The sequence below is a fragment of the Phyllopteryx taeniolatus genome, chromosome 14 (assembly GCF_024500385.1).
Source record: "Phyllopteryx taeniolatus isolate TA_2022b chromosome 14, UOR_Ptae_1.2, whole genome shotgun sequence".
NCBI classification, from domain to species: Eukaryota; Metazoa; Chordata; class Actinopteri; order Syngnathiformes; family Syngnathidae; genus Phyllopteryx; species Phyllopteryx taeniolatus.
In genome coordinates this window covers 24,141,333-24,157,256 of record NC_084515.1, presented here as the reverse complement: position 1 = coordinate 24,157,256, position 15,924 = coordinate 24,141,333, and the positions used below count along the sequence as shown (strand labels likewise).

Below are 15,924 nucleotides of genomic sequence, written 5' to 3'. Positions count from 1 at the left end.
AGGAAGTGAAGCCAGGTGGTGATTAAAGAGACATTTAATGAATGCAAATTCAGAATAACATTAGAATCAAAGGTTTTAACTGGGGGATACGACTACGGCCGATGATGTGCATTAGTGGGAACCCTTCTTTGGTGGGAACAGGGCGTACTCAACAGCCAGAGCAACGGTAAAGGCAGCAAAGCCCCACTTGAATCCTCTCAGTAGCACATCGGACAGAGTTACAGCACGTGCGAAGCCACCCGAGTACCTCCATGCCTCGTTACTAAACAAAGAGAGAGACAAGAGTGGAGTAAACAATCACAACACGAACAAATGTGTCACAAGTACTGCAAAAAACTGTATAGAAATGCTCACCGGGCCCACGGGTCCTTGAGGCCCCTGGCCGCCAACCTTTGCTGTGTGAATTCCAGTGGCGTGCCGTCTACCTTCCACTGCCGCCAGTCTGGCATGGACAACTTGCTGTGGCCGTGGTCACCTCCCATACTGATGAGTGCATAAATATACACGACACATATCCTTCAAAGTACAGTGACCAAATGATCTGCTTTGGAAAGAGTTTTGTTTACTTGTGGTGTTTATGAAAATGGAACTGGATTAAATATACATATTTTAGTAAGGCTTGACACTGGATTTCAGCATTATTGCTCCCACCCTGTTTTTGATCATGTGCAATACATTTACAAAATATACCTTGATGAAAATATATTTATATTGGACTGACTCACGATTATCCCTAAAGGAGAATTCAATTCATACTCTGCTGTAGACACTACTCTTACTACACTAATTTAGGGATATTTAGCCTTTGGGTGACATTTCCGATTGAACCTGAACTACACTATAACCTTAACAGGTGAACTTAATTAGAATTTTTCTACACTTTTGAATGCACATGTCCAACTGTAGCATATTTCGCAATTTTTTTTTTTTGCACAACTTGCTGTTTTCTAACAAGGATCTGAATGGTAAAATTCACGATAGGTGTTTGATCCATGAATGGACCAATACATTTCCGGGAGCGTCCACTTTCTTGTAACTCTTCCAGTCTCGCGTTGAAACCTGCTGATGGCACGCTGTGATACGTTTAAGATCAGTGGCAACTTCCTTGAGAGAACATGCTTTTTAAATCATCATAACGGCAAGGTACTATTGAACAATTATTATGTGTCATCTCGGGCTCATGTTGTCAAAAATGTGAATAGCATGATTTCTTCATTTGGACATGAAAAGTACGGAAAAGACATTAGATTTTACTTTTGTAATCTACTCAAATGATGCAAAACCCGTGTCGTTTTGTATTTGTAAACAAACAAACTGGACACACGTCAAGTTAATGCCACAAATCTTGTGCTTAAATATGGGTTTAATTCGAATGATCTAAACAAATGACGTCCTACAAAACTGAGCTCAACGCTTGGCTTTCAATACTAAAAGTGAACATTTGCTCAAGCTAACATTGCATGCTATCAGTTAGCACTAACTCTACGAATATCCTGGGGTACTCAACAAGTTTATCCGTAAACCACTGATGTTACCCCATGTCGACAACAATAAGCCAAGGCGAGTTTATCAGAAATGTAAGTTTGTAATTAAAATTGTACCTGGATCCTCCTGTGATGTGACCTCTGCTTCTGCGCTGTTACGACAGTTGGTACTGCTGTATGGCAGAAGTACGGCAAGTGGTTTGGGACGAAAAACGGGGGGAAAAAACAAAAAAAACGACGGGTAACAAGGAACATACAGGATTTTATTTCATATGAAACCTAATTAATGAACTGACAAGACAACGTCTCAGAATTAAAATAAATTCGGAGATTCTTCGCCTGTCACCTAATAAAAGTGTATATAACTAACTGTAATGTGTAGACTGTTTAATTATATTATACACATTTGTTTTTTCAGGCACATGTGACAACATTAATGACATTTAATTAACATGTATAACATGCACATTATCATACTCATTGTACCATACAATTAGTTATTCAATGTTTTCAGTATATTACAAGAAATTACATTATTTTATTTTCAAAGCATATCTGTTTCCTGTCTAAATCAGCCAGCATTATATTTGTTGTTTTTGTGCTATCAGTGTGGGACAAATTAATCAGAGCTTGCTCCGGGGGTTGAGTAGGTCCTTTAGCGCATCCAGGTTCTCCCCCTCTGGACCTTTGGGCCACGCACTATGATCTAGACGCACACACATATGCAGTCAATAATGTAAAGCGCAACTGCAAATATGGCAAAACCTAGTGTGGAAGCATGCTGTGGCCAAATTCAACATACTGGGTATCTCCCACATGGAGTGGTACAGACTCTGTCCTGCATCGACCTTCAGTGTGGCTCCAGAGATGTAAGAGGCGGCCGGAGAGAGCAGGAAACAAACTGCAGAAGAGATCTGACCACACAAAAAACAAAATTAGAGGAAAAGAGCAATGCAAATGACTGCATTTTGGATATACCATTTGTCAAAGATTACACAAAAGACCAGCGACTACTTGGTCGAGATGTTCAGAAGATAGTGGATGACCGTATTTCCACAAATATTGGCCACACTGCCCCAATTAATCATTGGGTGTGTTGTCCACTCATATACGATGCCTCCTTTTTCTTTCTCACCAAAAAAGTAGTAGGTAGTAGTAGTGCCTCACCAGAAGGCAGACAGAAACACGATAAATATTTATTCACAACTAAGTACTGTCTAAAACTTCGCACATAGTCTATGTATTACATTGTAAAATATAAATCAATCTATTTTCTATATCACTTGGCCTCATTTGGGTCATGTGTGATCCAGAACCCATCCCATATGACTTTAGACGAGGGGCACGTCACACCGGCCCTGGACTGGTTGCCAGACAATCGCAGGGCACATATAGACGTAACAATCATACACTGAACAGGTGATGCAAATCACCACCGGCCTTCCCTATTGTAAAATGTATTATTCTAATTAATAAACATCATTTGAGGGGGAAAAAAAATAAAAATAAATCACACCTGATGAACACCTTATCCCTAATAAGAAAGCTGGTACTTTCTAGAGGCAAGTAAATAAAGGCCCTGGCCACTACATGAGGAAATACGGTAATGTGAATCACAATTGTTATGCTAGTCTTTGTGACAACCATTACGCAATGCAGCAGATCTTCAATTCTACAGCAGTCCAATGAACCCATGCGTATTCAAGATTTGGTATTTGTGAATTCACCTATTCGAGTTTTTTTTTTAAAAAAAATTCGCCGTTTTTGTGCTCATGCCCCATTTTGCGGCATATCAGAGTTCACAGATTTCTGCGATTCGCAGCAGGGTTCAACTCCCATCTCCCGTGAACAGTGGAGAAACATTGTATACTGTACATCAGCATCATGAGTGTTATGGTATCTTTAAATTGTCACAAATCACACCTCTTCTGGTAGTCCCAATCTCTTTGCGGGACTAAAGGGGACAGACATCTTGAAAAGGGTTGGTCCAAGCTCCTTATAGTTCTCCATTGCCGTTTTAGAAAAAATGGTGCCCTGCAGCCAAATGAATACCAACTTGAAACAACCACATTGTCAGGCATGTAAGAACTACAACAACACGAGAGTTGTGCATACTGGGGCAACAGCGTTGACCCGGACACCCGAGGCAGCCCACTCAACGGCCAGGCTCTTTGTTACGTTATCCACCGCTGCCCTGGCTGCACCTGTGTGACTGTCAGTGAGACAAGGGCTGTGTTCGGAATCATTCACTCATTCGTTTTTATCTCCAGTTCCAGTGGAATAGATGCTGTAGTTCACTCATCAGTCAAATGAAAAATAGTTTTCAAACACTTCTTGGGCGCACCGCGAATTATTGTCATTGCTGACGCATAAATACAATGTACCGGATCAATGTCAGCCGATGGACCTTCCGCAATAAACAATAAATTATAACATATTGTTTTAAGATGAGTGTATTAAAAATAAAAGATAGAACTATAAAAAAACTATATAGCAGATGGGAGTGATTCCGAACACAGCCAAGGGCTTCATCAGAGTTTTGGAGTAGTCTACTGTTAAAGGGTGATGCTACTTACGCCATGCCCGGAAAGCCTTTCCACATGTCTGCAATGATGTTAACGATCACACCTCCATGTTGCTTCATCCATGTAGTGTACACTGTGCAGTGCGATTGTGAACACAGTTATGTACATATTATCCTCAAACAGGGATCATACATGTGAGTAGAGGTAAATGTCTCACCTTCCTTGCAACAGTGGAAGGTGCCAGTCAAGTTTGTGTCGATCACAGCTTTCCATCCTTTAGAAGACATGTGCTCAGCTGGACTGCTGAACTGACCACCGCCGTTGTTCACCAGAAAATCTATGCGACCATACTGCTTCAGCACGGAAGATACAAGAGCCTTCACCTGGGGTGGAAGTACACAACCACTGTGCTTCACTCATTACAACATGAATTACATCGCCGTCTCCAAGGCTGAAGGAGTGTGCACCTCATCCTCGTTGCGGATGTTGCAAGGTAGAGGAGTGACACATGCAGGGCTGGAAGCTGGAATTTTTTGTCTCATCTCTTGGGCAGCCCCCTCCAATCTCTCCGCTTTCCTGCTGGAAATCACCACACTGCAACCTGAGGACAAGTTTGGGAGTGATGGTCGATCGCGAGGCCTTTAGTGAAGCGAAAACTCCACAACTGAGAAATCATTAATATTTGCTTGCATAATGTCATTACAATTTGTGAACAGTATTTACAAAAACGGGCAGCAAGGTGAAACATCGGCCTTCCTGTGGAGAGTTTGCTTGTGGGGGGGGGGGGGGTTCTCTGGATACTGTGTGAATGCATATGAGGTTAAATGAATCCATAGTTGTGATTCATTTGAATGTGACTGACTGTTTTTCCTATAAGTGCCCTGCGATTGGCTGGCGACCGGTACAGGGTGTACCCCTCTATCTCAGCTGGGATAGGGTCCAACTCATACACAGCCCTAATAAGGACAAGTCATCCAGAAAATGTATGGATGGATGTTTACAAAAGTAACTAACATGCTTCTATGTACTGGTCAATAACTGTACTGATATTGCATTAACTACACAGAGGACAGTTTACATTGTGTTAGTTACAGCCAGAACAACGTCAACATTTGAGTGGTCAATGCTGTAAATACTAAACAACGCTGTGATGTGTTGTCCTTAAAATCATGGTGAAAAGTTACCCAGCGTACAGAACAAGTTGGTCGACTTTCTGTAGTTCAGAGAAAGTCCGTCAACCTTTCTTTTAACAAGTTGGATAGTTGAAACAAAGAAAAGAAAAGAAAAAAAAAGGAGTCAAAACTAAATGACTCACCCAATTCAACGAGTTCAGCAGATATTGCTTTCCCAATACCAGTCGCTCCACCGGTCACTATTGCAACTTTATGGTTGAACAAGCCCGGTCGGAAAACACTGTGCGCCGCCATGTTTGTTTCCAAATTTTCCTGGGGAGCCTACCTGCGCCACCTGCCGCCATTTAGCAGTACTGCAGTCATTCAGGACTTCGACCTGTCCTGCGTACCAGCTCAAGGTTATGTAGGATTTATGCAACACAATTTTTGCTGTGCCGTTTTAAAAGTACAGCACTTATGAAACGCCCACTTACAGATATCTGTCCAGTGTGACTAAGCTTTATATCTCGCAAATGAACACAAAACAAACATACGCACTAATCAAACTTCAGCCATGTCCCATTAACAAAAGACGCCAATGCGCTATAAACATAATGGCTGCAAATGCGAAGCCAGTGTGTGGACTGACCAGATAGAATTTTTGCTTCAGAATGAAAACCAAGATCAAGAACATCAAACATGGTGATTGATCTACCATTGTTGTTGGAAGTGTTAGCACACGGAACTGGGACTATGCCGTCATCGTCTCAGGAAAGAGCCTTTCCAAATGTGTTCACTCTGGGGCCCAGTTTTAAAAAAAAATAATAATAATAATTCATTGTATTTAGACTTCCAAAATGTCAGCTGTGTGTGGTCAAAATGGAGAAACAATGAAAATAAACCTCTGCAGAGACACTAAAACTTGTTTCCGTAGGGACAGGGTCAATGTTTGCCTTAATTCCATTGGTGCTTGGCTGACAAGTCTTTTTTGCTGCATGCTTTCATTCATAATGAAAAACAAGGACACAGAATTCCACTCCAGACAGCGTTTATTGTTGGATGTTGAGGCCAAGTCCAGGTTGGTTCAATTTATGAAAAAAGTCCCAAATCCTCCAGTGAGCATCTCACTCGTTTACTGGTCCTTCAACTCCTTCAGCCTCCTGATCGCTGACTTGACTGTGACGGCAGAAGTTGTGCTGTTGGGGGAACCAAATGTTGAAACTTTTGCAAATGCAGCAAACATCTGGAGTCACAAAGTTTCTGTCCATCACATTTACAACAAATTGCAGAAATTAAGTAACATGATTTTCAATGTACAATATCAAACCTTGAACATTGCCATCCATGCCCACTTTTCACTTCAAGATACAACAGTAAAATGTAATTAATACATTTAGGACGACACTTTCACAAGCTCAAATGCAAAATTGTACACATGGCATACCATTGACTAAACTGTCCCTTCACTACTTGGTCAGATTTCTGCAAACAAGTGTGCACAGCTGTGCACACACACACACGCCATCTTAATCGAAAATGTACACAATCATAACTTTTGGATTTCTGTTTATTCTTACACGTAACGTACCCAACTGTGTCCACCATGTTGGTGGTTGCGATCGGGAGGGTTCTCTATTCAAACACTCGAGCAACACAACGTGTCAACCTCCACGATGGCAGTGCGTGACATCCTGGGAAAACTATCTATGAGTGATTAGTAGTGGCGTTCTGATCGATCGGCCACCGATCATGATTGGCCGATTCCCGAGGAAAACGTGATCGGCGCTCCTCTGTCAATGCCTTTCATTGACGATCACAAAAACCGATCACCCGCGGCTTGTTCTTTGCAGCCTGCAGAGAATGTGTGCAGTGTAGCTCTAGGCTGGGCAAATAATCCAAATTTGAGCATGCTTTAAACTATTTTTATCGACACCCCCTATTAAAGTATTAAACTAAACGCACAAAAATAATTACCCTCATTTTATATTTAAATACAAAACATCGTTTTAGAAATTGCCCGCTTATGCTAATTCCAAGTCAATGGAAAACCCTATTGACGGGCTAGCTAACATTAATTAACATTTGATCACGGGAGGGATTTACCTTCAAATACTGAATATTCACACACAAACGCCATAGTGACACATACAGAGGTCATCTAACAAAACTCATGCAATATGTTTGTGATTCAGGGAAACTGGTTTTAAAGCACAAATGATGACCTTAGAGGAGAAACCAAAGACTAAAACTTGAATTATCTATTCTCCCAACTTCCCACGTGCTTCCGTGATAACTTTATTACAAGCGAAAGCCGTGTACAGTTATGTGGTTTGAAAGCGCAGGTCACAAGATCAACTACTACAACAAGCCGGACCCATAGTCAATATTTTGGAATACCTTAAACTAAACAGATGCGGATGGTAGCAGTCCATGAGCACATTCTGTGAGCTACAGAGCAACTTACTTGTACGTCCACGCTCCTCCAGCCACCGTTTTCATGCAGGATCCGCAGTGCCAGATACCCACTGCCCTTCTCTTCATCTTGGTCTTCATAAAGCATAGTGAAAGGGGGGGAAGGCGGGGGGACAATTATAATTCAACCAAGGGCAGTCCAACATCCCTGGAATAACGCAAGTAGCCACAGTACTGTACATCATTTCTTTTATGAAGTCATATGTAATACCTCACCTTGCCACAGAATGAGCAGGTGTATTTAGCGTGCTGGGAGATTTCAATTTTCTTCACCATCTTCCTCAGCGATGCGCCATAACGCGTGCCGTATTTACCAACGATTCCCACCTTCTTGGTGCGCTTGGCCTGAGGAGGAATGCACGATATTGAACACTGAATTCGTTTAAAGTTGCAATATGACAGCATGTTAACACACACACACACACACACAGTAGCAACAACTGCAATACGCATGGCGTGTTGCTTCTGGCGCATAATGTCCTACATAGCACAGTTAACCTCACTTTAAACAGCGCCGGCGTTTACACAACGAGGACCATGTTTTGTGTTTAATCGCAACACAAATAAACTGATTAATAATAATAAAATATACAACATATATAAGAGGACTGAGGGTGGTGTTTAGAGAGACACGTCGTGCTAATTTAGCCTTCGCGCCGGCTACTGTGGCAGTTTAGCATTCGAGGCAGCCATTTGTAATACAGGCCACGGAAACATCGTTTATGTGTCAATGGTGGTTTAAGGTGACAAAACGTAGCATGGCACATTACGGCGTAGAGTGTCGGGGAGCCTTCGGACATACTTTGAGGGGATACTGACCGGGGAAAACCATTAGATTGACACGGATTTGAAAGGGACATTTAGAGCTCACCATGGTTTCAGTGGAGACGTCGTTCCAAAGAGGAAGTACGTACCGCGCATGCGCGATACACCAGCTTCTGAACGCCGCATTGTGGGAATGGTCGTGTTTTTAAACACCAACACAGCGCAGGTTTCAAGAAATACAATTGTTGACGCTTTTACATATTTGCATTCAATTTGAAATGCCCTATACAATATTTAAATGAAAACATCACAAATGTCCATTTTTTTATTCTGTAACTAAGGACGCTTAAGTCGACGTGCGCGTGCGCATTCGTGCGTAAAGGACGTTAGCGTCCATTGCGCTGCCTTGAAATGTTTGTCCGTTTCTTGTTAACAAACTATTCGCGTTAATGGGACGCGTTGTTCAACTACATACGCGGGTGCGTTTGTCCGTCATGAAGCTAACACGTAAACGGGTTCTTACCGAGGCCAAGGCCTCCCACTTGGAAAACGTAAGGAAACTGAACTGCTGGTGAGTGATCTTATTTTGATCAAACATGCTAGAAATGCTTGTCTAGTTAGTTTAAAATCAGCTTACCTTTGTTCTTACAGGGGATGTCAACTCACTGATGTGAGTACAAACGGCTCATTTGGTCTCAGATTTACTCCTTTGCTCTTTCCGCTTCATAACTTTATTGCGATGCATTGACCCAATGGTGTAATATTCATATCCCCCCCCCCCCCCCCCAGGTTTCTATTTTATCCCAGATGCCAAACATCGAAGTGCTGACACTAAGGTTGGTTCCACCGATTTTCCTGACACAGCACAACCACATCACATCACATGGGTTTAGAATGTGAACTCCATTGTGGTGCCCCTGTCCAGTGTCAACAGCATCTCATCGCTCTCCCCTCTGGCTGGATGCTTGTCTCTGTGTGAGCTCTACTTGAGAAGGAACATGATCGCCTCACTCTCAGAGCTCTGTTATTTGCGTCCGATGGCACGTCTCCGAATATTGTGGTTGGCTGACAACCCTTGTTGTGGGGATGACTCCGGTCGGTATCGCCTGACAGTCCTGCGTTGCCTACCGCGGCTGCAGAAGCTGGACAACCGAGGTCAATAGAGCGAGTCATTATCAAAGTGATTACATTGCACATAACTTGTGTTCTCACATTTCTAAGTTCGCGCCGTATGCGTGTACAGTAGTGACAGAGGACGAGATCACGTTAGCCCACTTGGAGGGCGAGGAGATGGGCACACCACCAAACGCAGGCCGGCACCAGCTTCCCACCAATGGACTTACCGATGCAGAGAAAGAGAACAACTCTCTCGGCCACAAGACGGAGGACACCAAGTAAGCTTTGTGGGGTGTCGTAACTCACCGCCAAATGAAACAACCAGAAAAAAAAAAAAACACACCGTCTTTATTTTTGCTTACAGTAATATCAGTGAGGAGTTGCGGAGCAAGCCCATGTCAAGAGACAAGTTCCCCTCTCTTCATTCTCAGTCAACCGGATCATCTATGAAAAAGGTCACCTTTTTTTTTTTTTTTTTTTTAAGCAACACTAATATCAAATGTTGTCTTTTGATAATTCTCAAATACCCTAAATATGTACTTGTAGACCCACACTCTTGATGCAGTGCTGCTGCTTCTGAGGGACTTGGATCACGAGGAGCTCCGCGTTGTGCACACGGAGACGCAGAACCGACTCAGGACTTGCAAAGCGGACTCATTAGAAACACTGCGAGAGTCACAACCGTCAAAATCTGCTGACATCCAACACTGAAATAATCCGAGCACGTACTGAGCCACAACTCTTTGCTACTTGCAATTAACTGTTTTTTTGACTCGATGGTCATAATACGCAAACCCTTTCTCCGTTTTGCACTATTGCACGTGTTTACACAATTCAAATATCCTCACTCAGCGGTCTACAAACCAAATGATGGCTTTCGTTTGTCATATCACGAATGCTTGCCTTACAAGAACAACATGAATGACATTAAAGGTCAATCTATTTCTGTAATTAAAGTCATTAATTGCAATGCATTCACATTGTTGATTTTATTAATGCTGCTCATACTTTCTGTGAATAACAAGGGAAGAATGGGGCAAACAGTCAATCATTTTGACCATCAAAATGTCATTTGACTGTATTAAATTGATATGTACTGAGGGGTATGTAACTGATATTAGACACGCCGTTTTTTTTTTTTTTTGTGAGCTGGAAGAATTCAATTTAGTGATCTTTTCAGTCAGCCTCCTCATTCTCCAAGTAGTCCAATAGTGTGTTTGCATTCACGGCGACCGTCAGGTACTCCACGCCATCTGCACCCTGGACAATGAAATAAATAGCTGTTAACATGACTTGCTTGCCTCTTCAATGAAAATAGAAAAATAGTGGGCTAATACAGTGGAAGCTCTAAATTTGAATGCCACTTAAAAATCATTTGGAATTTGATCCCAATTTTCTTTGAAAGTACAGGGGGAAAAAAAATACTAAAGTCACAAAACGGAATTCAAACTGACACCACAATGCGCAATTTTCACTCAGTGAGCATCTAAATGAGTAAGTGCACAACTTATTGGCCGTTTTTGTGTTGCGTTACCTTGTATTGATGCCATCACAGAATGGTACCAGTGACGGCAAAGAGGAAAAGTGTGATGATAAACACAACTAGAAACGGAACTTAATTACAGAATAGTAGCGTAGCAGCGACAGTGTGACTATTACCTGGCTGCTCAGTCCAACATGGCAAAAGCGACTAAGTTGTCATTAATGAAAGAAGCATACGAGGGGCTTTATTTCTGTAGATGGGGCAAAAACGGGTGTATCTTGGTACACTTTCGGACTTTACCTTGCGTGTCCGGATCAGTTTGTGGTCTCTGAACTCGGTCAGTTGAGTCCTCAGAGTGAGGTCAGAGTTCACCAAGAACGACTCGCGACAACGCTGGTAAAAATCGTGGAATGACAATCCTGCACCCAAAAAAAAAAAAAAAATGAAAATATTTATCAGAAAATCGCCAAACCAACTTTTTTCTAGTATTTGTGATGTAATGTCTCTATGATGTCTCAATAAAATGTGAAATATGAATTAAAATCGCCCATACATTCCCGAGTCCCAGACATTTTTCTGCCCAAATGATTGAAATCAGGTCATTTGAATTTCTTGAGCTTATCTACGTCACTAGCGAAGATCTCCATCTCCTCCCGAGCCACCGCTGTCAACATAACAAAAATGTGTGCTCTCGCAAGTGGGTCTTCTACACGGAGGCAATCAATCACAGGAAAGGGGGCGGTCTTAGCCAAATATGGATAAAGCGTGTATAAACTTGGGTCAAACAGAAGTAGCTGTCAGAGGGGCTTTTTCTGTACACTCGTATGTGTTTTTTTTTTTTAATGAAACTGACACTTTTATACGAAGTCCACGTTAGAGAGTCACTCTGTGGAGGTCGAAAACGCCAAAATACGGGACCTGTAAAAAGGAGCTTCTGAAACACTGAATATGTGTGTACCTGTGTATGAAGGATTGTCTTTGTTTTCCAGCTGAAATTTCACCAGCAGTTTGAAAATTCCTCTGCAATAAAGGAATGATTATTAACAGCTTCCAAACAGGTTTTACACAGAACTATAACGAAGGTGCGAAAGGTACCGTGCATTTGGGGTCAAGCTGCGGAGAACGTGTGTCAGGGAAGACAGAGCCAGAGCCGCCGTTTGTTGCACCAGCAGAGAGTTTTCATACGATGTCTCCTCTGTGTAGTGCTTAAATGTCACACATTCCCACCACAACCAGTTAAACTGGCTCTGTTTAAACTGGTCCCACACTGAGAATATAGAGAAAACATCCGTAAACTGGACATCCTGTAAAAGAATTGGTAGACCAAATAGTCCATACTAACCAAGAGGAGCGTTAATGTGGTCAATGGTAGCCACCAAGTGAAGGTTGGGCAGGGATGCCAGCTGCCCCAGGGCACTCTGGGTCTTCTCTCCTCGCAGCATCGGTCCATCAATATTATTGATCAACACATAGACATGAAGAGCTGGTCCTGTGTCAAGCATACACGTTAAACACAAACTTCAACAAACATTTAGATGAACCCGAATGAGATGAGACACAAATGTACTCACTGTCTTTAAGGGTTTGGGAGATGTACTGGATCTGGTCACAGGGTGTTCGGAAACTCCCGTGGTGCTCAAGAACCTCACATGTTAAAGTGTTCAAGATCTGCAATCACAGTGTAGTGCCATACTTTGAAAGACAGCATCAATCCCGCATGCTTCATTATAAAAAAACATTGTTCAATAGTGGACATTTATCATTTAGATTTTGCTTTCCCTTTCCAATATTTAAGAATTTCGGACTTTATACACACCGATTTCAGTGTGATGGAGGGGAAGAAGCCATTAACCACCAGGTGCATCTCTTGAGACAAGTGAGAAAAACGAAATTCCTCCAGCAGATCTTTCTTGCTGCCCAAACCGTAGAGCAGGACACTAAATCCCAACCTTTAGACAAGCACGCTCAACATTTTATTCTGTTGAAAAGAACCACAATAAAAAACACGCTTACTTACTGTAACTGCAGCATCCATTTGCTAAAGTGCTTTTTGTGTTTGTTGTTGAGGTTGTGCATCTCTCTAGCGCAGCAGGATGGTTTTCCTTCTAAAAGCTGAATAAGGGTTTCCTGCAAGCCACGTGAAGAGTTGCTTTATATGGATAGCAACGAGTCCACGGCAAATAACACATCTTATATATACGCACCCTGTCCAATTTAGGGGCGTGTAAACGATCAAGCGTGCGGTCTGACGTTAAGACTTTGGAGCTGCCATGGGCCTCAAAATACTCCTCGACCAAGGTGGGCTGGTTGGCAGGTTCAGGAGCGTTCTTGCTCTTTTTGGCGGGGGTCTTGTAGAGCGCTGCGGATAAACCTTTACTCGGTGTTCTTGGGGTCTCGCTCTTTCCATCGTCTTTCTTTACTCTCTGTTCTTCGTCCACCGCGACGTCATCCTCATCCTCTTCGTCCCCAGAGTCAGAGGGTGAATACTCGCTGTCTGATCGGAGGCTGGGTGCTGACCATTGGCGTCAAGGTTACATACTTATTTTAGGTATTGCATAGCAAAAATGATGTACAGTACAGTGGTACCTACATGTGTACAAATTTGTTAATTTGAAGGGGGGAAAAAAAGCACTCAATAGCATTGCACTGTGAACAAAAATAGAAATGTAATATAACTAAATAGAATCTAAAGTATTAGACTCATTTTGCAATTCTTTTCCACTTAAATTGTATCTCTACTTAATCTTAATTTTTTTTTTTGCCTTTTATGCCAAGCTTGATCACATTATTCCATGATTTATTACACTTACTTGGCATTCTCTTCCTCAGCCTGTGGGGTGTCGTGGAGACAAACTGCACCCTTTTGCGCTGTCAGAAAAGAAGCAAGTGACAGAATGGTTCCAATCGTGAGCCGCGTATGAAATGATGGAGGGAAACGAGAGCAAGGCTCACCCGCTGGGGTGTTTGCTTTTGTTTGTCTGCACGGAGAAAAAGATGGCACTCGTTGGCGTTTGGAAAAGCGTAACGTGGCTATGCGAGGAGGTGTCGGACTTACCGCGGCCTGCCCGATTGGGAGTGGAGGGCTCGATGTTGGGAGTTGTGCTGAAGCTCACACTTTTCCCCGGGGTGTGTGCCAGCTCACTGGCTATGTACAGTATAACAAACATCACGTGTGTTAAAGGGTCATTTTCACGTACTTTGATCAATAATGGTAAAAACACACCAAAAATAATAAAAGATCCCGCGCCTTGCTTTTCTATGGGTAAATGTTTCCCATGCTGAAACAGCCACGGTTAAAGTCCTATTTTCAAAACGTTAATGATGATTTCAAATTGTAGGCATTCATAATCCTTACTGGCGCAGCAAAATGGTTATGGCTGTGTGATATTTCAGTTTTTCTTTTTTAAATCTGCAAAAATTTCCATGTAAGCGAAGACTTTAAATTGCTTACAGGTGTGAATGTGAGTGCGAATGGTCGTTTGTTTATATGTGCCCTGCATAAACATAAACAATATATACACTATATAAGTGTATGTTAAAGAGATACAACATTGGACGTTTGCAAGGAAGTGGTCATTAGGTGCTATAAGAAATTGGTTAATTTATCACTTGCAGTAAATTCATGCAGTACATACTTGTAAATCTAAATGAAAGAAAGGCAAGGAGACAAGGAGGACTACTTGTGTCACTTTCCATCATTTTACAGGCAAAAGTGGGACCAAAAAGGAGGCGCAAAGAACTCACCGGTCTGCACCATGCTGCGGCCCCGTTTGGTTTTCTGAAAAGTGAAAATGGATGCTCCTGCAACTCTGGACATACCATCGTCATCTTCAGCAAGTAAAAGAGAAATTTAAAAAAAAAATAATAATAAAAAAAGTCAAAAGGTACGAAAGAAAGCAATCAAATACATCCATTTGGAAGAGTAACAGCTCCGAACTTAATCTGGACGATTTGACATTTTCTATGCTGCTTATTCTCATTAGGGTCACAGATGATAATAATAACAGTTATTATTATTATACACCATATAATATATATGGAGTGGCACGGTGGATGACCGGTTAGCACATCTGCCTCACAGTTCTGAGGACTCGGGTTACCTTCTGTGCTGTCCCCACAAAAAGCTTGAACATAGTTCTGCTCATCAAGGACGCTGCTTTCAAGCGCTTCCTTCCCTTCTGGTTCCTCTCCGGCTCGCCGTCCCGCTGATCTCTTGCACGTGACCATCCTCTGAATAGTGCCAGCACCGCTTTGCACCTCTTGGAAACGCGGAACGACGACAAGCAGAACACATCGACTTTTGAATAACAAAAACAAAAAAACAAAAGGCTCGTGCAAATTACGTACCCTCCTGTTTGTCCACGATGTGCTCCAGAACATCCCCGTCCCCGATAAACTTCACCTCCAACACACTCATGACTCCACACATAGACGTTTAGAGTAATAAGACCACAGGTCAAACACGTTATAGCGCAACGCGTACAGACATGTACTCAATGGGCATAAAACGAGGAGACACCGTAAACAACATACTTTACGGGGCGGATGTGGAAACAGTTGAGCGTTTCGGCGCCATCACGACAAATTTTGATATCACGTGACAGGGGAAAGTTCACATTTGGACCAATGAGAACGCAGATTTTTAGCAAAACACCACGGCCCACAATGCATCTCGGTGTGGATGACCGACGCTTCACCCGGGGACTGCATGAAAATCGTAAACAAAAAAAACCAAAAAAAAATCCAACTTCAGTCTTGCTTAGCGCATTAAAAACGCAAAACTCCAGGAAAGCATAGATAAAAAAAAAAAACCGGAAACTTCCAGAATATATAATTTAGTCGTCGCCCCGACAACATATTGGTTTCGATCATTTTACAAATACATTTAAGGAATAACGTAATGCAGAGACGAAATAGAAAGATTTGACATCTTTTTTTTTTGGTTGTGTCATCCGCAGAGACTGAAA

The 15,924-nt window shown here is 42.3% G+C and overlaps 5 protein-coding genes across 8 annotated transcripts; 1 reads left to right on the top strand and 4 right to left on the bottom strand.

Moving 5' to 3' along the window:
• Positions 1–16: 16 nt before the first annotated feature.
• Positions 17–1,721, bottom strand: ndufb3 (NADH:ubiquinone oxidoreductase subunit B3). Its single transcript, XM_061796218.1, has 3 exons — positions 1,602–1,721; positions 355–483; positions 17–262 (listed from the first exon to the last, which is right to left on the bottom strand). Exons 2-3 carry the CDS (start codon positions 480–482, stop codon positions 112–114), a joined length of 279 nt encoding a protein of 92 aa, XP_061652202.1. The 5' UTR covers position 483; positions 1,602–1,721; the 3' UTR covers positions 17–111.
• Positions 1,722–1,726: 5 nt separating this feature from the next.
• On the bottom strand, positions 1,727–5,557 carry pecr (peroxisomal trans-2-enoyl-CoA reductase). Its single transcript, XM_061796212.1, has 8 exons — positions 5,325–5,557; positions 4,477–4,610; positions 4,227–4,392; positions 4,061–4,142; positions 3,600–3,696; positions 3,408–3,518; positions 2,287–2,398; positions 1,727–2,190 (listed from the first exon to the last, which is right to left on the bottom strand). The coding sequence occupies exons 1-8, from the start codon at positions 5,434–5,436 to the stop codon at positions 2,108–2,110; spliced, it is 897 nt and encodes a 298-aa protein (XP_061652196.1). The 5' UTR covers positions 5,437–5,557; the 3' UTR covers positions 1,727–2,107.
• Positions 5,558–6,152: 595 nt separating this feature from the next.
• On the bottom strand, positions 6,153–8,600 carry rpl37a (ribosomal protein L37a). The gene is made up of 4 exons (XM_061796217.1): positions 8,465–8,600; positions 7,810–7,938; positions 7,586–7,668; positions 6,153–6,317 (listed from the first exon to the last, which is right to left on the bottom strand). Exons 1-4 carry the CDS (start codon positions 8,465–8,467, stop codon positions 6,254–6,256), a joined length of 279 nt encoding a protein of 92 aa, XP_061652201.1. The 5' UTR covers positions 8,468–8,600; the 3' UTR covers positions 6,153–6,253.
• On the top strand, positions 8,484–10,845 carry cfap410 (cilia and flagella associated protein 410). 3 transcript variants are annotated; one of them, XM_061796213.1, is made up of 7 exons: positions 8,615–8,929; positions 9,010–9,028; positions 9,148–9,194; positions 9,284–9,513; positions 9,602–9,752; positions 9,839–9,929; positions 10,021–10,845. In XM_061796213.1, the coding sequence occupies exons 1-7, from the start codon at positions 8,808–8,810 to the stop codon at positions 10,183–10,185; spliced, it is 825 nt and encodes a 274-aa protein (XP_061652197.1). In that variant the 5' UTR covers positions 8,615–8,807; the 3' UTR covers positions 10,186–10,845. The 3 variants fall into 3 exon arrangements, with proteins under 3 accessions (XP_061652198.1, XP_061652197.1, XP_061652199.1); XM_061796214.1 differs by lacking the exons at positions 8,615–8,929; positions 9,010–9,028 and adding an exon at positions 8,484–8,584 and having other exon boundaries at positions 9,166–9,194; XM_061796215.1 differs by lacking the exon at positions 9,010–9,028 and having other exon boundaries at positions 8,708–8,929; positions 9,166–9,194.
• Positions 10,449–15,574, bottom strand: orc2 (origin recognition complex, subunit 2). Of its 2 annotated transcripts, XM_061796206.1 has the most exons (16): positions 15,491–15,569; positions 15,305–15,376; positions 15,058–15,216; positions 14,702–14,785; positions 14,013–14,102; positions 13,910–13,935; positions 13,768–13,825; positions 13,162–13,469; positions 12,975–13,084; positions 12,774–12,906; positions 12,529–12,625; positions 12,300–12,446; positions 12,053–12,224; positions 11,916–11,977; positions 11,258–11,376; positions 10,449–10,734 (listed from the first exon to the last, which is right to left on the bottom strand). In XM_061796206.1, the coding sequence occupies exons 2-16, from the start codon at positions 15,372–15,374 to the stop codon at positions 10,651–10,653; spliced, it is 1,719 nt and encodes a 572-aa protein (XP_061652190.1). In that variant the 5' UTR covers positions 15,375–15,376; positions 15,491–15,569; the 3' UTR covers positions 10,449–10,650. The 2 variants fall into 2 exon arrangements, with proteins under 2 accessions (XP_061652190.1, XP_061652189.1); XM_061796205.1 differs by having other exon boundaries at positions 15,305–15,574.
• Between the last annotated feature and the right edge of the window lie 350 nt (positions 15,575–15,924).